Here is a 24,463-nt window from a genome sequence, read left to right as displayed (position 1 = left end):
GGATTTGGGGGTGATCCTGACCGCACACAATTCCTCCTTATGTGCTCTCCTCTCCTCTTAGATAAAAGCAACACGCCTCTCTTGGGCATACAAATCCTGTTGATGCCATTCTTATGGCTGAGGTGGTCTGGTGAACAGGAAAAACCTCAGGACTCTGGGTGGGGGACTGTCTGGCTGGTTGGCAAGGGTCTGTCACAAAACCTTTGCACCTCAGTCTTTTACGATGGAAAATCTAAGTAGTAATACTCAAAGAGTCTGCTGTCGTGGTGAAACATAGTATTGGACATGAACAGGTTTGTTGACAGGAAAGCCCTGGAAGAATGGAATAATAGCAGCTGCCGATATTTACTGACAGCTTGCTTTGTGTCAGGCACCATGCTAAATTTAGTTTTTAAAATTTAATTTTCTGAATAGGTAATGCCTTCACCAGTTTCAAAATTCAAAACAATACACAGATTTAATTCAAAATTCAAAGGATACATAGATCCATAATCTTAGGCTGGATGTGTTCTGGAATTCACAATTTTTCATGTTTCAGAAAGGTCAGATGAATATACCTAACATATTATTGTGTAGTACCCTATGACCAATACCCTAATATTTCTGCAAAATGAATAAGAATTCACACAAAATGAACATATAAGGAGCTTCATGCCACTTCAGTTCAGGTTTTGCTACCAAACAAGGTGTGGCACCAATCTTATGAAAAAAAACAAAACAAAATAAAACAAAAAGATCAACAACACCTGGTTTTCAGAGCTCTTTCGATTTCAGAGTTGTAAGATAAGATTGTGGACCTGTACAAGTAAAAAAAATCTCCCTCTTAGCCCTGTCCTCCAGGCTACCCACAGACAACTAATGACATCAGTTTCTTGTATGTTCTTCTGAAGATACTTTGCATATATGAGCAAATATGCATTTCCCCTACTTTTTAAACAGCTGGATGTGCTGAGCTCCTTATAAATATTACCTTATTTTATATTTGCAATAGCCCTCTGAGAAAGTACAATTTTTTTCCTATTTTACAAGTGAGGAAACTGAGGCTCAGAGAAGCAAGTGTTCTTACACAAGGCCAGATGGGTAGTAAGTGGCCAAGAATGAATTCACACTAGGTTTACCCAACTTCAAAAGCCATGACCTGGGCTTCCCTGGTGGCGCAGTGGTTGAGAGTCTGCCTGCCGATGCAGGGGACACGGGTTCATGCCCCAGTCCGGGAAGATCCCACATGCCGCAGAGCGGCTGGGCCTGTGAACCAAGGCCGCTGAGCCTGCGCGTCCGGAGCCTGTGCTCCGCAACGGGAGAGGCCACAACAGTGAGATGCCCGCGTACCGCAAAAAAAAAAAAAAAAAAAAAAAAAAAAAAAAGCCATGACCTTTTAATTGGTGTGTTGAGACCATTTACATTTAATGTGATATGTTTAGATTTAGATCTGCCATTTTATCATTGCTTTTCCAATTGTTCTCTCTTTTTCTTTCCTCTATTTTCTCTCTTTTTAATTCAACCAGAGTTTTTGACCAGATCTCTTTGTAGTTTTTTCAGTGGTTGCTTGAGGGATTACAATAAACAGATGGAACTTTTCACAGTCTACTGAGAAATAGTATATCACCATTTCAAGTAGAAGGTAAAAACCTTATCAGCATAAGTAAGTCCTTTCATTCACCTTCCTTGTCTTATATAACATACAGTATTGTCATATTATATGACATATGTAACTACAATGAATTTGTTCTAATTTTTGCTTTCAATTATAAAACATGTTTTAGAGAATTCAAGAGAACAGTCTATTATATTTATCTAGATATTTACCATTCTTATTGCTCTTCCTTTATTCCTGATGTTCCCAGTGTCTATCTGATATCCCTTCCCTTCTGTCTGAAGAACTTTCGTTAGCAATTCCTTCTGAGAAGATCTGTTGACTATGAATTCTCTTCGTATCCTTTTACTAATATCTTAAAATCCTTCAGAAATAAAGATGACGTATTTGCTGGACATAGAATTCTGGGTCTGACAATCCTTTTTTCTCCATACTTTAAGAATGGTGGTCTACTTATGTCTGGTTTCCATGTATTCTGATGAGAAATCCATAATCATTCAAATTCTTATTCCTCTATAAGCAATGTGTATTTTTCTCTAGTTGCTTTCATGACTTTCAGTTTTAGCAATTTGATTATGTTTAAGCATGGACTTCTTTGGGTTTATCCTACTTAGGATTTGCTGAGCTTTTTAAATCTGTAGGTTTATGTCTTTTGCCAAATCTGAGAAGTTTTCAGCCGTTATTTTCTTCAAATAATTTTTCTGTACTACACTCTTTCTCCTCTCCTCCTAAGACTTTCATGACTGCAGTGTCAGCTCTTCTATAATTGTCCCACAGGTTCTTGAAACTTTATTTTAAAATATTTTTTCTATTGTTCAGATGATTTCTACTGATCTACTTCAAGTATTTAATCTCTCCTCTGTTATCTCTATTCTGCTGATTCATCCAGTGAAATTATTTTGATTACTGCATTATTATTTTTCAGTTCTAAAATTTCCATTGGGTTCTTTTTTGTACCTTGTTTCTTTGCTGAGATTTTCTATCATTCCATTTGTTTCTAGACTGCCCTCACTTCTCTAAGCATTTTTATAATAGCTGCTTTATATCTCTGTCACATAATTATTCCAACATTCGCATCACATTGGAATATTGGCATCTGTTGATTGTCTTTTTGTGAGCTGAAATTTTCTTGATTCTTTGTATGCCCAATAATTTTGAACATTTTGTTATGAGGTTTGGGGAGAATCCTGGTATTTTTGTCTTAGCAGGCAATCGACCCAGCTGGGTTTGGGATCCAAGTTCAGGTTTCAATGTCAGTTCTGTTTGGAAAGCCTTTGCAGTGCTACCCAGTTGTGTACCACGTATGTGCTAACCAGTGGTCAGTCTGAGACCTGGCAGTGGGCTCTCCTGTAGTTCTGTTCTCAAAGGTCTTTGGTGTGCTATTTACAATCAGATCCACTTATGTACAGTTTGCAGGTAAGGCCTGGAGTCCATAACTTTATGGAGTTGCTTTCTGAACTCTTCCATTTCTGTGATCTATCTCCCCGATACCTTCCAGTTCCCTGGGGCTCCTCTTTTGGTCCTCTGGCCAGAAAGCTGGGACATTGCTTACCTTGCTCTGCCATGTACTGCCCCTGACAGTGCCTGTGTTCACATGCCTGTATCAAATGGAGGGAGAACAAAGAAAGAAAAAAAAGCAACAGTGGTTCACTCCATACTCTTGACACAAGTCTTATTGGAAAGGAAGGGTCTTCTCCCTCAGTTTTAAGTTTGTGGACTGTCACATGCTGGGGTATAAAACAATGGAGAAAAGGAAGAAGAAATACGGGAGATTTTCCTCATTCTCTCTTGAGCACTAGACCCCATTCCCACTCCTTTAGCCAGAATGGAGGGCTGTCCTGGAGTGCTCTCTTTCCATGCCAATATCTAATTCCTTGCTTTGGGCTTCCTTGAGTTCATACTGGAGGCCAGTATGGTGGTATTTCAACCTCTGGTCTTCTTTCCCAGTCTATCTGCTACTACTTTTCAGCATCCTCAAATAATTGCTCCATGCATTCTATATAGCTGCAGTCAATGGGAAAGTCAGCAAGGAGTGTGCTTATTCCAGAACCAGAGTCTTCCAAACCTAGGCTCTTAACCGGTACAGAACATCAATATGGCTGCTTTCAACACAGCTGCTGGTCTGCACCCACCGGTGATCACCAGGCGTGAACGCAAAGCTCTCCATCTGCACATCAGAGTTCTTTAGGAGTGCCAGCTGCGCTTTCACAGTGCATCCAGCAGCAATTACCTGAAGATTTCCAGACCCTGATCCCTGAGTCGGTTTTCATGGCATCGTTTGAACCACCTAGGCCAGTTCTGTTCAAGTTGTAATGTGCACATGAATCAGTGGGAGAATCTTGCTAAAATGTAGGTTTTAATTCAGAAGATCAGGGATGGGACCTGAGATCCTTCATTTTCTGAAAGCTCCCACATGATCTGGCATTGCTGGTCTGGGGACCACCAATGGCTAGGCTGCTTCCCAGCGAGGGTACAAGCTGGGGAATTCTTGTGGTCTGGGTTTATTTGCCTTGTCCTGCCAAGTGTGGAAACTTAGGACTGGGAAAATGGAAATGCTGATAGCTACAGACAGCAGTGTGTGCACATAGACAAGGAGAGCACCAGTTATATGCTCTGAGCAAGCAGGGCACTACACCTTTCCTTTTCCCCACTCCTCAATGAACTCATAGGATAGGATATCCTATGGGTTCAAAGGTGAACTGGGGACTGAGAATGGTTGGAAAATACTGCATTTAGGCTAAGTGAACAAAGATTTTCAAAAGAGAAAGAAAACATATGCATATACTAAAAAATTACAAGAAAAATGTCACCTATCATCTGACTCTAACACAATGACTATTTTTGCTATTCTTTCCTAGTCTTTTTATAAGCATATTTTTAGACAATTATATTATAATAAATATAATTTTAGATCTCACTGTTTTCCTCCACTTGTGTCCTATATTCCTCATGTTGTTTGTCTTTGCTATTAACATTTTTAATGGCCAAATAATAGTCACTCAAGTGAAGCAAATTTTTAAAATTTACTTAATCTTCTACTGTAGGTATTGGTGTATTGCTTCTGGTGTGTGTAACTATAAATAATACTGTAATTAATAACTTCCATGCTCATATTTTTTTCCAGGTTAGAAATTGATAACTGTTATTCTTTGCCCATCCGACCACTGTATGATGGGAACAGACAACCTATTTCTCTGGTCAAGAGACAGAAAGCAGTTGTACTCAGGAGCTTCAACTGTACCTGATTTAGATGATTTAGAAGGTTAGATTTAGGTCCTTTAAGCTGATGAGATTTAGACAAGATTTTAGGCTGAGCTGATACAGTAACGGCAAAAGACTCCTCAGAACCCTGGGGGAGGGGAAATGTATTTTGCCTTTGGTAGAAATGTCCCCCTCTCAAGATTCCACATCCCTTAATCCCCAGAATCTGTGAGTGTGATGAGAAATCACTCCTGCATTTATGTTTTATGGCACAGTTGACCTCAAAAAGGGGGGATTATCTGGGTGGGCTAATCTAATCATATGGACCTTTAAAAGCAGAGAACTTTCTCTAGCTGGTGGCAGAAGTAAAGGTAGAAAGGAAGATTTGAAGCATGAGAAGAACCTGACACACTGCTGTTGGCTTTAAATATGGAGGCAGCCACGTGAGAAGAAATGCAATAGGTTTAAGGAAGTGAGAGAGAGGCCTCCAGCCAATAGCCAGCAAGGAATGGGGTAACAAGAAACTGAATTTGGGTTCAGTTAGCTTACAAATGTTATGGGGATGATGCCTCTCTAAATACTTTAAAAGAAAAAGGAGACTAACTCCAGCAGTGAAAAGGATGCGGAAATGACACCAGAATATAGGGGGAATGCGAATTAATACCACTGTTTAGGGAGGCAACTGGGTAATACGTCTCAAAATCTTTAAAAAGAGGCTTAGTCCTTAATATATTAATTCTACTGTCAGGAATGCATGCTAAGGAAATATTCAGATGTGTTCTAAGTTGCATGCAAAATGTTCCCTGAAGCATTACCTATGATAGCCCCAAATTAGAAATGACTTAGGCTAAAAAAAAAAAAAAACCTCCTTGCATCATCCTTGCTTTTTCTTCCCATCATCAGGCCAACTCATAAGCAAGTCCTATATAATATACTTCCAAATATATCCCAGATCATCTACATATCTGCCACCACCTACCATCTACCACCTACCATCACTATTTCTTGCCTGGGTGCCTGTGTCAGCCCCTTACCTAGTCTTTCTGTTTCTACTCTTGTCCCTCTCTAATCCATTCTCTACAAAGGAGCCAGAAGAATTAAAAAAAAAAAAAAAAGTAAATAATACCAAGTCCCTCTCTTGCTAAATACACCTAGTGGCTTCCCACTGCTCCTGACAATGACCCCAAGGCTCTACACAAACTGTCCTTTGCTTACCCCTACAGTGTCACCTCCCATCATTCTTCCGCACCATGCTCCAACCATACTAGCTTTCTCTTTGTTCTTAGAATAATCCAAGGCAAGACAGTTTCTTTTGAAGCAACTGCTGATATAGATGCCAAAAGGAGAAAATACCCCTTTGAATCCCACACCAATGTTTATGAGCTGTGTTTCTTTGGGCAAGGTGAATAACCTCTCTGTGTCTCAGTTTTCTTTTCTATAAAATGGGGATAACACTAGCACCTATCTCTCATTCTCTTGTTAATGAAGGTTAAAAGAGGTTATACTTTATACTTAACGTAATAGCTCAGCACACAGTAAAGGCTCAATAAATATTACCTATGTTAGTTGCCAGAATCTAAGTGGGATTCCTTAAAAAAAAAAAAAAAAGTCAATGGTTAAAGGGGTCCCAAATGGATCACTTTCTAACCAAAACATTTTGATGGCTTCTATTACCCCAGGATCAAACCCAGCTCCTTAGTACATAAGGCCCCTTGTGATGTGGCCCCCAGGTTCACCTATTCTCCCTTCACATGCCAGCACAAGTAATATATAACCCCGATCCCTCCCCTGCCTACACACACACACACACACACATACACACACACACACAATGATAAGATGATTTCGTAGCCCCATTTGTACCCACTGTTCCCTTGGCCACAAATGCTAATTACTCCCAATACTACAGAATTTTTATTAGTCCTTTAAAATTTAGTTCATCATGCATTATCTCAGTGAAGCTCTTCCTTCTATATCCTATCTCAACTCAGTCCTTCATAATAATCAACCTTTTCTGAGCAGAAGACCTCAGACATACTTCTTTCATGATTTTAAAAACAGTTACGGTCTGGAATAAAAGGGGCAATCAGCCCTAATCGACTGTGAACTCCTTGAAAGTTAGGTCCATACCTCTTCATGTATTCCCAGTGCCTAGCACAGTATCTGACACATAATTGACACTTAGACCCACTTGGGGCTAAGAAATTGTGTAGAGGATAAAAGCAAAGGTTTCAGAGTTAGACCCAAGTTCAAATTCTGGCTTCACCATTTAACAGCTGTCTGACCTAGGGAAAATCATGAAATCTCTAAGCCTTAGTTTTCTCCCCTGTAAAATACAGACAATAGTATCTATTTCTCAGGGTTGTTATAAGGATTAAATGAGAATGTTTACAAAAGCTTAGCACCTGGTACACAATAAAGAGTTTAATAAGTAGTATCCAATATTCTATTATTATAACACAACTTCTTCTCCTGAATGGTTGTGGTCAAGTTACTTACACATGAACCTCAGTTTCACGTAAACTGTAAAAGGGGGATAGCCCTTACTGATCTCATGGGGTTGAGAGGATTAAATAGAAGCATGTGGATGAAATGACTAGTATGTTGTCTGCAATAGCTGGCATTCAATAAAAAGTAGCCATATAAATATTACTGAACTAGCTTTGCCATCCATGGGAAAAAGATCAAAGGGATAAAGATTTCTTCCATTCCAAGGAAAAGAATGAGGGCAACTATTATTGTTTCACAAGTAATGAAAAATGAAAATTATTAAGGTGGCATAGGTAGAGGATAATTCTTTTCAAAATATGGTGCTAGATCAAAGCTAAAATATGACTCTATCTCACAACACACATAAGAATTAATTTCAAATGGATTATCTTAATATAAAAGGTGAAACAACAAAGCTTCTAGAAAATATGAGAAATTCTACATGACCTTGGGGTAGGGCAAAAATTTCTCAAACAGATCAAAAAGGCATCACATATAAAGGGAAAGTACTGATAAGCCAAACTACATAAAATATTAAGAATGTTTTAATTAAAAAAACACCATTAACAGAATGAAAAGACAAACTGCAAGAGGGAAGATATTTGTAATACATGTATCTGACAAAGGACTTAAATACAGACTATATAAACAATGCCTCAAATCATAAATAGACAAGACAACCCAACAGAAAAATAAGCAAGAGACTTGAATAGATTCTTTGCAAAAGAGTAAATTCAAATGGGCCTGTAAACATTAAAAAAAAAAGATTCAAAATGTGGTCCATGGAGCCCTGGGGGGGTTCCTGAGACTCTCATTTCAGCGGGGGTCCATGAGGTCTAAACTATTTCATCTTAGAAGCTATATCTGCTTTTTGTACCGTGTTGGTACTTCCACTGATGGTGCAAAAGCAATGGTGGGTAAAACAGTTGATGCCTCAGCATGAATCAAAGCAGAAGCATTCAACTAGCAGTCACTGTAACCTCCCTCACCAGCCACTCCGACCACTCCCACCCCCGTCCAGTTTTGCTTCAGAATGTCCTTAAAGAATCGTTAAAAATTACCAAGTGTTCTAAACTCTCTCTCTTTGAATACACCTCTTTTTAATATTCTGTGTGATGAAATGGGAAAGATGCATGAAGTACTTCTGTTGCATGTAGAAATACAACGGTTGTCTCAAAGAGAAGCACCCGTGCAGTTGTTTAAGTTGCTAGCTGAAGCAGCCGTTTTTTCATGGAAAACCATTTTTATACAAAACAATGACCGACAGACAAACAAACCATGGTTATTCAGACTGGGCTACACAGTTGATACTTTCTTGAAAACCATGTGAACCTGTTACTTCAAGGAAAATAACTGACAGTATATGTTGCCAATGATAAAATTCAAGCTTTCAAGTGAAAATTAGCAATTTGGAAATTTGTATTCACCACTAGCTTGATGGCTCTCCCATACTGATGCTGATGAGATCGGTAATATTGATGAATGTGATTTTTAAAATACTGTGTAATAAAATGTGTCAACATTTAGCGAACCTGCACATCTCAGTGGACCAACCAATCCATGATCTCCCAATAGTATGCACTGGTAAAAGATCCATTAAAAGGGCATGATAGAGCAGTGGATTTTAATGTAATAATGTACAAAAAGTTCACTGATATAGATTCACATTCTACATTGCAACTAACCCTTTGTGAAAATTAATAAAGGGAAACTAACTAAAATGGAATCAAGAGACCAGGAGGGAGAGCAGAGCCTTCATGCACGAATCACTTGACATCAACGCAGACGCCAGCAGGAAGAGAGTACCTTCCATCTCCCGCAGGAAGGGATACTACTTTACTACTGCCAGGAAGAGGAAGAAAGATTTTCTCCTCGTCTGGCAACAGCTCAGCCAATGAAAGAATCTCACAACTCAGCCAATGAAAAGCCACTATACTGCAAACTCCCAGTTTTCTCCAATGGACTTTAGGTTTATAGCAGCCCCGCCCAACTTCCCCTTATTTTCTATAAAAGAACTTCTCCTTTGCGTTACCAGACTTGCATGTGGTGAACCACAGCTGCATGTCCCAAACTGCAATTCTTTGCTGCTCCTGTATAAACCTGTTTTGTTGGTAATAACTGGCTATTTTATTGTTTTACCTTAACACCTTAAAGAAACTATCACTTATCAAGTTTTGGTGTAATGCAAAGAATATCCACAATTACTACTACTCTCTTTTCCAACAACCTGTGTTAAGGCTTAAACAAAAACATTATCACCTACAGACTAAATGCAGAAGCAGAAATGAGAATCTAGCTGCCTTCTATGCCAGTATTAAAGAGATCTGCAACAATGAAAACAATGTCACTCTTCTCATGAAGTTTTTGATTTGGAAAATAGTTATTTTCATAAAATCTGTTACTTAGGTTAACACACAACAGGTTTATTATTTTTTTAATGAATGAATAAATGTATATTTAAATTTTGATTTTTTAATTAAAAATTTCAGCTATAATTCATAATATGGTAAATATTGATAGATGCAACTCAAACAAACAAGAGCTCTTTTGGGGTCCTAAATAATTTGGGGAATGCAAGAGAGTTCCTGAGACAAAAAACCTTGAGATCTGCCAGCACAGAAAATATAACTCCAGGAAACAAAAGAAAAAATTTATATACAGATGTTCACAGTGTACTATTTAAAATGAAAAATTGGACATTCTTGAAATTCCCTGTGGAGGTTAGGCAAACTACAGCATATATTAGTAGAGTAAAATATCAGACACTAAAAAATATATGCTTACCACCTTAGTAAACAAAATACAAAATTTTAAAAAGAATATGTGGAACACAAATATTGGCAACATTTAGAAAATATGTAAAGATAAAGACTGAATGGGATTAAAAATAAATTCTGAATGACATAAATAAGAGCTTTATATCTAAGGATTAGTTTTAGCAAAGCTGGTTAAGCATAGGAAATTTTGATTTTTCAAAACAAAGAACAAGATTTGGGGCATACAGTCTCCTGACTGAGGACAGATGGAGCAAAGGGAAATGGGTTAGAATTGTAATGACAACAACAACAAAAAGTTAGGCTTAGATGAAAAAAACTTCCCTTAGAGATGGCTTGTTTTCAGTATTTCTTCCCTAGAGATCTCAGGAGTAGAACAGACCTACTTTTCACCCTCAATTCTCTATCATAATGGAATGTCCTCTCCCTCTATACCAGCATCACACCAGTGGCCTCTGACAAGGTCTGGACACACATCACCACACACTTAGTGAAGCAAGACATCCCAACTTCAGTTAGCATCTGGAGGTTTCCAGGTGCGGGACAGGCAATACGGTGTGGAAAGTGAGGGGTGAGACCCAGAACTGTATCCTATGGGAAGGGGCAGAGGCTGTTGTTTCCCACTCAGGATATAAGCCAAGGCTGTTCAGTGATGGGGCAATTAACAACCTGCAGCAGCCAGATGGGCCCTCTGCTCTCCTTTCCCTTCTTCCTGCCCTAAGGCCCCACCCTTAAATCTGGCATTTGTGGGAAAAACAAAAAGGTGAAAGTATGAGTGGCTGGTTGCCCAGCAACATGGTAGTGATGGGGCTCTCACAAAGAAGTCATCATTATAGGCATCTGTGCTGACAGAGGAAGGGGGCTGGCAATGGGTGGGGGTGGAGAGGGAAGGGGACTACAGAGGCAAGACCTGTCAATTCGCTAGTGGCTGATAAAAAGCCATCTAAACATTCCGCCTCCTCTTCTAGTTCAGTGTCCCAGTCCCGGGAGATAAGCTTGCCTAAGAAAGATCTAACTGAGGGGGGTTAGGGGATGGATTTTTCTCCATAATCAGTGTGCACTCACTACACTGAACTTGTACATAAATTGATTACATGAACTAACACTGAAGGGTGCAATGGGGAAAGCATAAGCTTCTGAGTTCCATGTAGGGGCAAACCCCAGTCTTCACCCTCCCAGTTAGATAATTCTGGGAAGTTATGCTACCTCCCTTATCCACTGTATACCCCTCTGTAAAAAGTAGGGATGCTGCTGATTTCCGTGTAGGACCGCCTGGAAGATGAGCAACGATAAACGGAAACACTTGGTATGGTGGTCAACACATGGTGGACAGCCAAGAAATGGCAGTTTCTCCTATCCTGGATAAGTGGTGGCCAACGTGATGACAGAGGAAACCATGTCCATAAAGGTCCTGGGCCTAAATGTAGTTGCCCAGCACACCCTCTGGGTCGATACTCTCCCATCTAAGTGGTTCCACATCATCAAATCCTTTTCTAGGAGGAACAGACTATGTATTTAAAAAAAATAAAAGAAGGTTCTCTCTTTCGGGGAACCCTCTAGTCATTACACCTTCAGTCTTGTTCTCATCTCTGCTTGCTACCTGAATAGGATCCATGGAGTATTTCTTGAGCATCTACTATATTTTGAGCAATGAGCTCAATATGTGATGTCATCATATTCCATGCGAAGAAACCTGAGACATGTATAATAATTCCCAAGGTGCAGATGAGAAAACCAAGGCTAACTGTGCTCACTGAGAGACAGGCAAAGCTCCAAGGCCAGGGTTTGAACCCAGCTGATCAACCTCCAAGGCCTGTGCTGCTAACTGCCATGTAATACTCTCTTCCTGCCATGGGAGGTGGGTGAGGTAGCAGACAGAAGGGGAACAAGTCCCATCTGCTCAGACTGGTTTACAGGAGTGATGAGGCTTGGCCCTCTGCCCCACTCCAATCCACCAGGATCCGGAGCCAAAGACACTAACGCCCTCTCTCATCAGCATCCTTCAATGGTGTCCAACTGCCCATGGGGGAAGATTCAAGTAATTGGCATCAGGGTCCTTTCCTTCACAGCTGTTATATCCTAGGATTCTGACATGAATTCTTTCTCTAGACAAAATTCAGGGACAGTCCCATGCCTTCAGACCTTGATGCCTCTGGCCTGCTGGTCTCACAACCTGGAACAACCTCCCCACGAAAGGAATCTTAGGAAATAATGCAGACACATGAAAAGGAAAAAAGAAAAGGAGCTTAAGGAATAGTTCTCCTCTTCCCCGTGAAGACACAGCTCAGGCAGCATCTCCCCCAAGAAGCCTTTCCTAGGTTACCTATGAAGGATCTCTGTGCTAACCTCTGCAATGGCACTCTTATTTCCTCACCTGTCTCCCACGTCAGAGGGAGAGCACATGCCTCAAGAGTAGGAGCCCAGGCTCAGGGATCGCTGAACCCAGAGGAGAACAGTTGCTGAACATAGAATTCACCAAAAATGTGCAAGGCCCAGGTCCGGGTGATGGAGATACAAAGAGGTGAAAAAGTAGAGCAAGGGGGATATGCACTTGAAAAAAGCCAATAATGTTGCAATTAGACAAAAAATAACTGAGTGGTAGTATTGTCAAAGATGGGGTGAATGCCAGGGCTAGGGGGCCAGGAGTTTTAGCCAACCAAAGGAACACGAAGGAGGATGGGGCAAGACTGGCTGTGCCTGCAGCAGGCCTGTGCTTGGCTGGCACTATTCCCAGCCTCTATTTTCCCATCTTCGAGGCCTAGAACAGTGCCCACATATGTCCCAAGGCCTTTCTCAACCCGAAGACTTAGAGCCTTGACACAGTAAAGGTTCCCAGAACTAAGGCCCCAAACCACTCGCTGGGTAGAAAGTACTGTACCCTTCCCCTCCCCACTAAGTGGGGAAGCCTGCCCTGGGCTCAGCAACCGACTCAGCACCACCACTGTACCCCTGCCCGGCTCTAACCACACCACCTGTCCTTCCAGGGCTCTGCACAGGACAGGCTTTCAGGCTGGAGCACCCATTCTACCCTACTCTTTGCCTGGCTAACATCTCCTCCTGCTTGGAGGTGAGTCCCTTCTTAGGGAAGCCTTCCCTGAACACCAAGTGTGGTGCAGGTTCCTCTTCCTACGTGCTCCCAAGTATCCTGTTCATCCCCATAAGATGAGGTAAGAGCAGGAGCATGAATGGCATCACTGGCCTTTGTGAAGCACCCAGAGGGAGATCTAGTGCCCGGCATATAGTGAGCTCAGTAAATACAGTGGACTTAAGAACCTACGTGACTCCTCAGCATGTAAACTTTAAAATATTTTACCTTGAAATAATTAAAGATTCACAGGAAGTTGGAAAAGTAGTAGAGAAATCCTGTGTACCCTTACCCAGTTTTCCCCAATAGTTACACCACCACAAAGATCTCCCTCATGCTATCCCCGTATTAACACACCCACAGCTCTGTCCCATCCATAACCTCTGGTAACACTAGTCTGTTTAGTACCTCTATAATTTTGTTATTGCAAAAAATATTATATAAATGGAATCATACAGTACGTGACCTTGTGGAATTGGCTTTTTTCACTCAGCCTGATGACCTTGAGATCCATCTAACTGTTGTGTGTATCAACAATTCATCCCTTTATATTGCTGAGTTGTATTCCACGGAATGGATGTTTGTTTAATCATTCACCAATTGAAGGACATCCAGGTTGTTTCCAGTTTTTGGCTATTACAGATAAAGCTGCTTATGAACACTTGTGGATAGGTTTTTGTGTGGCATAATTTTTATATCTGATAAATGCCCAGGAGTGTGATTCCTGGGTCTTACCATTAAGTGTATGTTTAGTTTAAAAAACTGCCAAACAATTTTCCAGAGTAGCTGTACCATTTTATGTTCCACCAGCAATGTATGAGAGATGCCAGTTCTCTGCACCCTCTCCAGCATTTGGTATCATTACTTTCATTTCAGCTTTTCTAAAAGGTGTGAAGTATCTCACAGTGGTTTAATTTACATTTCCCCAATGGCCAGTAATGCTGAACACATTTTCCTGTGCTTATTTGCCATCTGTATATCCTTTACAGTGTAACATCTCTTCATATCCTTTGCTCATTTTCTAATTGGATTGTTCGTTTTTTTAACCTGTTGAGTTTTAAGATTATCTTTCTAGATACAATTCCTTTGCCAGATATGTGGTTTGCAAACATTCTTTCCCAATCTGTAGGTTATGTTTTTATTCTAACAGGGTCTTTCACAGAATAAAAGTTTTTAATTTTGATGAAGTCCAATTTATCGATTTTTTTTTCTGTTACAGATTGTGCTTTTATAGTCATATCTAAGAACTCTTCACCAAGCCTTGGACCCTTAAGATTTTCTCCTTTGACTTCTTCTAAAAGTGTTGCAATATTAAGTTTTACATTTAAATCTATGATCCAATTTGAGTTAAACTGTATTTAAGGTGTGAGGTTTAGGCTCTTATTCTTGCTTGTGACTATCCAATTGCTCCATTGATTTGCTTGTGCACCCTAGTCAAAAGTCAACTGGCTATACGTCTGTGGGCCTATTTCTGGGTTCTCTATTCTGTTCTATTGATCTATGAGTCCATCCATCTAATGTAGCTATATAATAAGCCTGAACATTGGGTAGAGTGATTTCTCCCTCTTTATTCATTTTCAAAATTGTTTTAGCTACTCCAAATTCCTTTGCCTTTCCAGATAACTTCTGGAATAATCTTGCTCTATCTACAGAAATTTTTGTTGGGATTTTGATAGGAATTCAATTAAACTAGTAAGTCAATTTGTGGAATATTTGACATCTTTACTATGTTGAGTCTTCCATCCTTGAACATGTTATGTCTCTCCACTTATTTAGGTCTTCTTTGATTATAGTTTTCAGCATAAAAGTCTTAAACAGGTTTTGTTAGATTTACACCTAAGTATTTTTTTCAGTGATTGTAAATGGTATTGTATCTTAAATGTCTGTTTCCACGTGTTTACTGATAATACAGTGAAATATAATTGACTTCTGAATGTTGAACTGGCATCCTGCAACCTTGCTATTATTTTTTTGGGTAGATTCCTTGAGATTTTCCATATAGACCATTATGTCATCTGTGAATATAAACTTTTATTTTTTCCTTTCTTACCTATATGCCTTTTCTTTTTCTTGCCTTAAGAAAGACAAAGACAAATGCAAAACTTTCAGTACTATGCTGAATAAGACTGGAGAGAGTGGATATCCTTGCCTTGTTTCTTAGGGGGCAAGAATTCTTTTGCTAGTATAATGTTGGTCCCATAAAATATTGTTTAGGTATTACCAAACCACTCTCTAGTTGAAGGAAAAATACAAAAGTCTCAATCATGGGCGATTATTATCAGTTCTCTTATAGTTTGATCCTGGGAGCCTCATTTCTATTGTTATATATTCACATTTCCAATTAAGCCAAGGTTAGGACCTTTTAATTTTTTTTTTACATCTTTATTGGGATATTTCATGTATCATAAAATTCAGCCACTTAACAATGGTTTTTAGATGTTCACAGTGTGCAATTATTCTAATTTTAGAACACTTTCTGCACCCTAAAAAGATACCTTGTATCCATTAGTCATTCCCCATTCATGCTCTCTAATCCCTCGACCTCAGCTCCCGGCAACCACTAATCTACTTTCTGTTTCTATGGACCTGCCTATTCTGGACATTTCACATAAATGGCTTTTTTCACTTAGCATAATGTTTTCAAGGTTCACACATGTTGTGACGTGTATCAGTATCAGTACTTCATCCTTTTATATTGCTGAAATATTCCATCGTATGCGTATATCACATGTCTTTATCCATTCATCAGTTGATGGACATTTAGGTTGTTTCCACTTTTTGGCTATTATGAATAATGCTGCTATGAACATTCATGTACAAAAGTTGTACATGAACATGTGCACAACCAAGTAGTATATCATTGTAGTTTGGATTTCCACTTCCTTAATGATTAATGATGAACATCTTTTCACATGTTTATAGGCCACCTGTATATATTACTTGGAGAAATGTCTATTCAAATCCTTGAACCTTTTTAAAATTGGAGTGTCTTTTCATTACTGAGATGCAAGAGTTCTCTATGTATTCTGGATACAAGTCTCTTGTCAGACATATGATTTGTAAATGCTTTCTCCTATTCTGTGGGCCCTCTTTTCACTTTCTTGATACCGTTCTTTGATGCAACAAAAGGTTTTATTTTTGATGAAGTCCAATTCATCTATGTTTTCTTTTGTAGCTTGTGCTTTGGGTGTTGTATCTAAGAAACCACAAGGTGTTGTATCTAAGAAAATACAAGGTCATTGAAGATTTATTCTTAAGTTTTCTTCTAGGAGTTTTATAGTTCTATCTAGCTCTTACACTTAGGTCTATGATCTATTTTGAGTCAATTTTTGTGTATAGTTTGAAGAATGGGTCCAACTTCATTCTTTTTCATGTGGATATCCAGTGTCCCAGCACCATTTGAAAAGACTACTGTTTCCCCAATGAACTGTCTTGGCAGCCTTGTTGAAATCAATTGCCCACGAATGTATGGGTTATTTCTGGACTCTCAATTCTACTCCCTTGCTTTACATATCCTTATGCCAATAGCACACTGTCTTAATTACAGTAGCTTTGTAATAAGTTTTGAAGTTGGGAACTGTGAGTCCTCCAACTTTGTTTTTTTAAGATTGTTTTAGTTATTCTGGTTCCCTTGCATTTCCATATGAATTTTAGGATCAGCCTGCCAATTTCTACCAGAAAACCCCACAAAAAACCCACACGCACAAGCCTCCCCCAACCCCCCTACCCCATACCAAACAAAAAAACTCTGGGATTTTGATTGGGATTGCACTGAGTATGCAGATCAAACTGGGGAGTATTGCCAAATGCCATCTCCCTATCTATGAAACACTGGATATCTTTTTCTTTAAATCTTCCTACTTCTTTCAGCAACATTTTGTAGTTTTCGGTATACAAGTCTTGTACTTCTTAAGTTTATTCTTAAGTGTTTTATACCTTTAGGGGTTATTACAAATAAGATTATTTCCTTAATTTCATTTTCAGATTGTTCACTACTGGTGTATAGAAAATGCAATTGATTTTTGTTTACTGATCTTATATCATGTCACGCTGCTGAACTCATTCATTAGCTCTAGAAGGTTTTTAAAAAGGATTCCTTAGGATTTTCTATATACAGGATCCCATGTCATTGGCAAATAACGATTGCTTTCCTTCTAACTTCCTCATCAGGATACCTTTAATTTCTTTTTCTTGAGTGATTACGCTGGCTAGAATTTCAAGTACCGTGTTGTAGAAAAGTAGCAATAGCAGATATCCTTATCTTGTTCCTGAACTTACGGGGAAAGCATTCCATCTTTCTCCATTAAGTAGGATGTTAGCTGTGTGCTTTGGGAGTTGAGAAAGTCTCCTTCTATTGTTGAATGCTTTTATTATGAAAGGGTGTTGGATTTTGTCAAATGCTTTTTCTCTATTGAGATGAACATGTGTTTTTCATCTATTGTTCTATTAATATGATTTAAGATGTTAAACCAAACATTCCTGGAATAAATTTCATTTGGTCATGGTATATAACCCTTTTTATATGTTGCTGGATTTCTTTTGCTAGTATTTTGTTGAGGATTTTTACATTTATATTCATACGGGATACTGGTTTGTACTTTTCTTGTGATGTCTTTGGTTTTGGTATCAGGGTAATACTGGCCTCACAGAATGAGTTGGGAAGTGCTCCTCCCTCTTCTATCGCGGGCCTCTCACTGTTGTGGCCTCTCCCACTGCGAAGCACAGGCTCTGGACGCGCAGGCTCAGAGGCCATGGCTCACGGACCCAGCCACTCCGCGGCATGTGGGATCCTCCTGGACCGAGGCACGAACCCGTGTCCCCTGAATCGGAAGGCGGACTCTCAACCACTGCGCCACCAGAGAAGCCCCCTCTTCTATTTTTTGGAAGAATTTTTGAAGGATTGGTTTCAATAAAAGACTCATTATTAAGGAAATTTTCAAAGGGACCAAAAAATAGTACAAAGTCTAATTTATGAACACCCATGTACCTTTCCATTCAGTTTCAACAATTATCAATATTCTACCATTCTGGGCTTCCCTGGTGGCACAGTCGTTAAGAATCCACCTGCCAATGCAGGGGACACAGGTTCGAGCCCTGGCCCAGGAAGATTCCACGTGCTGCGGAGCAACTAAGCCCATGCACCACAACTACTGAGCCCACGAGCCACAATTACTGAGCCTGTGTACCACAACTACTGAAGCCCACGTGCCTAGAGACTGTGCTCTGCAACAATAGAAGCCACCATGATGAGAAGCCCATGCACCGCACCGAAGAGTAGCCCCCGCTTGCTGCAACTAGAGAAAGCTGTGCACAGCAAAGAAGAACCAAAGCAGCCAAAAATAAATAAATAAAATAAATAAATTAAAAAACAAAATATTCTACCATTCTTATTTCACCTATACTCATTTCCCAATGTCTCACTCTTTTAGGGGGTGAAATTATTTTAAAGCAAATCCCAGACATATCATTTCACCCTTAAATATTTCAGTTAATAAAATTATATATATATAATAGACAAAGACTTTTTTTAAACATAACCAGAATTTAATTATGTCACCTAAAAAATTAGCAGTAACATTATCAAATACCTGGTCCCTGTTCAAATTTCCCCCAATATCTCAAAAATAATTTTAGAATTAGTTTATTTGAATCAAGATCAAAACAAAGTCCAACACTGGATTTAGTTGATAAGACTCTAATTAACAAGCCCCCTCTCCCTTTTCTCCCCATGCCATTATTTAATGAAAAAAAACAAGATCAATTAATCCTGTAAAAATTTTTCATGTTCCATACATTGGCTGGAACCCATGTATCCTCATGAGTCTCTTTAACTCATTCTTCTACCTCTCATGCTTCTTTTAAGCTGGGAGTTCAATCTAGATTCATGTTGTTGTGAACCTACTATTGCATTATATTAGAATACACAAAGTCTGGCTATCCCACTTTTAGTGTTAAGATTGACCTATGGGTTCAGGTGCTATCAGTCTGATTCATCCATTATAAAGTTGCCCATCAACCTTTTACCTAATGGTTTTAGCAACCATTGACAATTTGTGCCTAGTCACTACATTATTTCAGTAGAAGCTGCAATATGGTGATTTTCTCATTCTTTCTGTTCTTCCAAGGCTAGGATTTCTTACCTTCATAATTCCAGATTCAGGTCTATGAGTCCCAATTAGGATAGCAGAGTCTCCAGGTGCCCTGGAGGTGTTTTTGTGTAAGCCCCAGGGGTGTTTTTGTTTGTCACGGTGATTGGAGAGTGCTTATAGTATTTATAGGCAAAGAACAGAGATGCTTCATGCTCTATAATCCACAGTAGAGCTCCACATAATGAATAATCTACATCCTACACAACTTGTCAAAGTCTTGTTAGACATTCATAGAAATGTAAAGCCTACATAAAATTACCTACCATAAGTTAGTCTAAGGCCATTTTATATGTGAACACAAAGTATTTTTATACTGTTTCAATAAAAATTTTTCCAGAAATGTAATTATAACATAGCACGTGCCTGCTTTTGTTACTGTCAAATTCAAAATAATTCCATATACAAGTGCAAATGCCTATCTTTTCCAGTGTAATCATGCTCAGGCATCTACACAATGAAATACATATTATCTTATTAATTACTCACTTTTTATTTCTCATTTATATTATAGTCAGGACTTTATACTGATCCTTTTTGAAACTGTCCATTTGGTAAGTTAGATGATCTATGAATTCCATTTTGAGACAGTGAAGGAGACTTCAGAGAATATTTGTTTTGAAATAGGAAGTGAATCTGAGAGACCTGAGAATTACTATTACTTAAGGTCTAAAAGTCTCCCCCAATTTGATTGCTGTCCAGGGCTTATCCTTAAATCTTCCCACCATATTCTGGTTGCATCACAACAGAGCACTGTGCTGGAGTGAGGACACCTAGACCCCCAGCCCTGGCTCTGTCTCTTTATTAGTGGCTGGTGACCTTAGGCAGGTCATCTTAAATAAAGAGGTTAGATCAGACAAGCTGTTCCCAACCTTTCAACCACTTTTTATTATCCTCCACTCTCCCCACAGAACCCAATATTTCCAAAGGTTGCCAGAGACTTGCCAATTATTATTTATTATAGTAATTAAACAAATTTCCTATTTATTTAATTAACCAAAGGTATATAATTGCAAAACAGAGTCATTTTTAACAACGGCAGCTAACACTTATTGAGTGCTTATTATGGCCGCACAGTGAGCCCTCCCCCACAACCCCGCCAACCCCACCATTACTATCACACTGTGGACTCCAAACTGGGACATGCCATCTCAGCTAGAGACTAAGGTGTCCCTGGGTCCTTGTCTTCTCCCTCAGAGCAGAAGTCTCCAGTCCTAAATGCTGCCATCCTAATCTGCAAAGACCTTGTATGTGACTTGCTCATACCTCATGCTGTTTTGGCAAAGTTTTCAAGTTGTAAAAGAGATCAGGGGACTACAATGAAGTGAAAGGCAAAGAAAGGGAACATTGGGAACATATTCCCTCCAGGAACTTCCAGTATTTCTACATTTTCCCCAAAAGCCTGGTCCAGGGTCCTGCACAGACAAATAGCTCTGGAATAAAGAACTGAACTACCTGGGCAGCAACTCTGGAGGACTGCACACACGCCTCAGAGGCACTGACCCTTGGGCAGACTCAGAGGCTGTGTGTGGCCTCTAGAAAGGAGGTAGGCAGCCTAAGGATGCTAGGTTGTTGGGGTGACTAGTCGCAGTACAAGAACTCACTGCTCCACTTATATCTCCACTTTCTATCTCCATATACCAAGACTCTGATAATTCTGTTGAAGACACACAGGGGCCAGAGAGGGGTCAAGTGGCAAGATGATCATGGTTGGACTCCTTCTGCAGAGGCATGGGCTGCCACTGTGGGCTCTGTACTCACCAGGGAGGCTGCCGGCTGGTATGTGGATGGTGTGGGTGAATCCGGAGTGGGTCCACCTCTCCGGCAGTGGCAGGGGGAAACTCCTGTTGGGGACTTACGCTAGCCTTGACCAAATGCTCATGGATAGGTGTGATGATCCCAGACACAAGACGAGACCGAAGTTCCTCACTCTTCTTGTAGACCCTGCAGGAAGGAGACGAGGTGTCAACTGCTTGCACCTGGTTGGCAACCCTGCGTACAGTATTTTGGCGGCGGGGGCGGCGGCGGCGGCGATGGCGGCGGTGGCCCTGATAGTTCTTGGCGTCATGCTTGGACTGTTTGCGAGGATGGGAACGGGCTTCCCGGCGGACAACAGCCTGGCGTTGTCTCCGAGATTTGGGCCTAAGCTTCTTAGGCATCTGAGTTGCCCCTCCTCGTTTACCACCCCATTAGAAAGCAGTGAGGGTGTAAGGGGCACAGGGCCTAGACTGGCTACTCCTCTGTGCCCTGCCCATCCCACCCCACCCCACCCCACCCTCAGCCTCATTGTGTGCTCATCACATGTCATGGGAAGGGTCATGGAAGGCAAAGCCTCCATGGGGAGGATGAACCAGGTTCCTAGTCCAAGTAGGCAGGGCTCTCAGGGCTTAATGTCCAATTCTGTCACTAATTCAGGGGTCCTTGGAAGGCTGCTCTAGGCCTCTTTTCTCTGCTGGTGAGAGACAAGCAATGTGAGCTATAGCTGAAGTGTTGAGGCAGACTGAGGTAACAGGGAGTGGGCAGGACTCCACAGAGTTCCTAAAAATCTGGTGTTTTAAAATGAGCCATATCCGGGGTCAAAAAGCAAACCTTATAAATCAGGGACATAGAGTGGTGGTTGCCAAGGGGGAGGGGGGTGGGAGAGGGTTGGATTGGGAGTTTGGATTAACAGATGCAAACTAGTATATATAAAATGAATAAACAAGGTCCTACTATATAGCACAGGGAACTACATTCAATATCCTGTGATAAACTATAATGGAAAAGAATATGACAAAGAATGTATATACATGTATAACCGAATCAATTTACTGTACAGCGGTAATTAACACAACACTGTAATTCAACTATATTTCAATAAAAAATAAGTTAAAAAAAAAGCAAACCTCATAAATGTAAAAAAAAACTGAAATCATACAGAGTATGTTCTTCGACCATATGGAATCATACTAAGCATCAAAACTGGAAGGAAGTCTCTAAGTACATGGTGTTAAGCAATACAATCCTAGATAATCCATGGATCAAAGAGGAAGTCTTGAAAAAAAATACAAAGTACTGAATAATAATAAAAGTACAACATATTAAATTATGTGAGATTATAGCTAAACAGTGTTGAGAGGAAACTTTATAGCACTAAATGTTTACATTGGAAAAAAGGAAAGAAATCAACAATTTAAATTCTAACCTCAAAAACCTAGAAAAAGAAGAGCAAATTAAACCAAAAGCAAGCAGAAATAAGGAAATAATAAAGAATAAAAATAAATAAATGAGAAAACAGAAAAACAAGAGAAAATTAAAAAAACAAAAAACTGGTTCTTCCAAAAAATGAACAAAACTGATAAACTTCCAGCAAGAGCAGCAAACATAAAAAGAGAGAAGACACAAATCATCAGTATCAAGAATGCAATGGGATATTATAACAAATCTGTTGCCATTGATAGGATAAGAGAATACTAATAACAGCATAATTGAACAACTTAGAATAGACTAATTCTTCAAAAATCACGAACTGTAACAACTTAGGCAAAATGAAATAGATAATCTGAATAGTTCTATTAAAGTAACACAATTCCTACTTAAGCACCCCCCAAAAGAAATATCCAGGTCCAGATGATTTCAGTGGAGAAGCCTACCAAACATTTAAAGAATTAACACCAATTTACAGTCACTTCCAGAAAATTCTAGAGAAGGGAACATTTCCCAATTCATTTTTATGAGCCCAGTACTATGCTGATATCAAATCCAGACAGACAGTACAAAAAAAAGAAAACTACAGGGCTTCCCCAGTAGCGCAGTGGTTGAGAATCTGCCTGCCAATGCAGGGGACACGGGTTCGAGCCCTGGTCTGGGAAGATCCCACATGCCGTGGAGCAACTAGGCCCGTGAGCCACAACTACAGAGCCTGCACGTCTGGAGCTTGTGCTCCGCAACAAGAGAGGCTGCGACAGTGAGAGGCCTGCACACCACGATGAAGAGTGGCCCCCGCTCGCCGCAACTAGAGAAAGCCCACGCACAGAAATGAAGACCCAACACAGCCAAAAAACAAAACAAAACAAAACAAAAAAAACCTACAGATCACTATTTCCCATGAACTTGGATGCAAAAATGCTCAACAAAATATTAACAAATTAAATTCAAAAATATATAAAAGAATTACATACCATAGGATTTATTGTATGTACACAAGGCTGGTTCAATAGTTACAAATCCCTACCATATCAATAAGCTAAGAAAAATGATATGGTTATATCAATTGATACAGAAAAGGTATTTGACAAAATCCAAAACGATAAATCCATTCATGATAAAAACTCTCAACAAACCAGGAACAGAAGAGAAATTCCTCAACATGATACAGAGCATCTACAAAAAAAACTACAGCTAACAATATACTTAGTAATGAAAGACTGAGTACTTTGTCTTTAAGACTGGGAACAAGGTAAGGATGTTCTCTCTAACCACTCTTATTTAACATAATACTGGAAGTTCCAGCCACTTCAGTAAGGCAAGACAAAGAAAATGCACACAGATTAGAAAACAAGGAATGAAACTGCTTCTATCTGCAGATGACATGCCAGTCTACCTTGAAATTCCCAAGGAATTTACCAAAAAAACCCCTCCAAGAACACTACAAATTCAGCAAGGTGACAGGATATAAGATCAACACACAAAAATAAACTGCATTTCTATATACTAACAATGGACATTTGAAAATCAAAACCAAGAACGGAACACCGTTTATAATCACCTCTCACACCCCAAAAGAGCAAAAAACATGTCCAGGACCTATATGCTGAAAATTATAAAATGATGATGAAAGAAATAGAGCAAGAGCTAAATAAATGGAGAGACATACCACATTCATAGTAAAAATGTCAACTTTTCCCATTTTAGGTTTAATGATCTGTAAGCTTCATGCAAATCCTATCAAAATCCCAGCAAGGTTTTTCATGGACAAAGAGAAGTTTACTCTAAAGTTTATACAGAAAGGCATAGACTCAAGAATAGTGAAAACTATCTTGACAAAGAAGAATTGGGCGATCTTGAATCACTCTACTCAATATTCAGGCATACTACTGATACATAGTTACAATAATAGACACTATGTGACACTGGCAGAAGAACAGACACAAAGATCAATGGAAAAAAAAAAAAAAGAGAACCCAGAAATAAA

The 24,463-nt window shown here is 39.6% G+C and overlaps 1 protein-coding gene across 2 annotated transcripts in view; it reads right to left on the bottom strand.

Annotated features, from left to right (window-relative positions):
- Positions 1–24,463, bottom strand: part of PSMF1 (proteasome inhibitor subunit 1) — a 46,296-nt gene that overhangs the window by 4,961 nt on the left and 16,872 nt on the right. For both annotated transcript variants that reach the window (XM_082600355.1, XM_082600356.1), the window contains exon 4: positions 21,052–21,234. In XM_082600355.1, the coding sequence (XP_082456481.1) occupies positions 21,052–21,234 (183 nt within the window). The remainder of the gene's footprint in view (positions 1–21,051; positions 21,235–24,463) is intronic.

The sequence above is a fragment of the Mesoplodon mirus genome, assembly GCF_964341445.2.
Source record: "Mesoplodon mirus genome assembly, chromosome: 15".
NCBI lineage: Eukaryota > Metazoa > Chordata > Mammalia > Artiodactyla > Ziphiidae > Mesoplodon > Mesoplodon mirus.
Note: the sequence above shows the minus strand (reverse complement) of the source record. Positions and strands in the feature narration are given on the sequence as shown.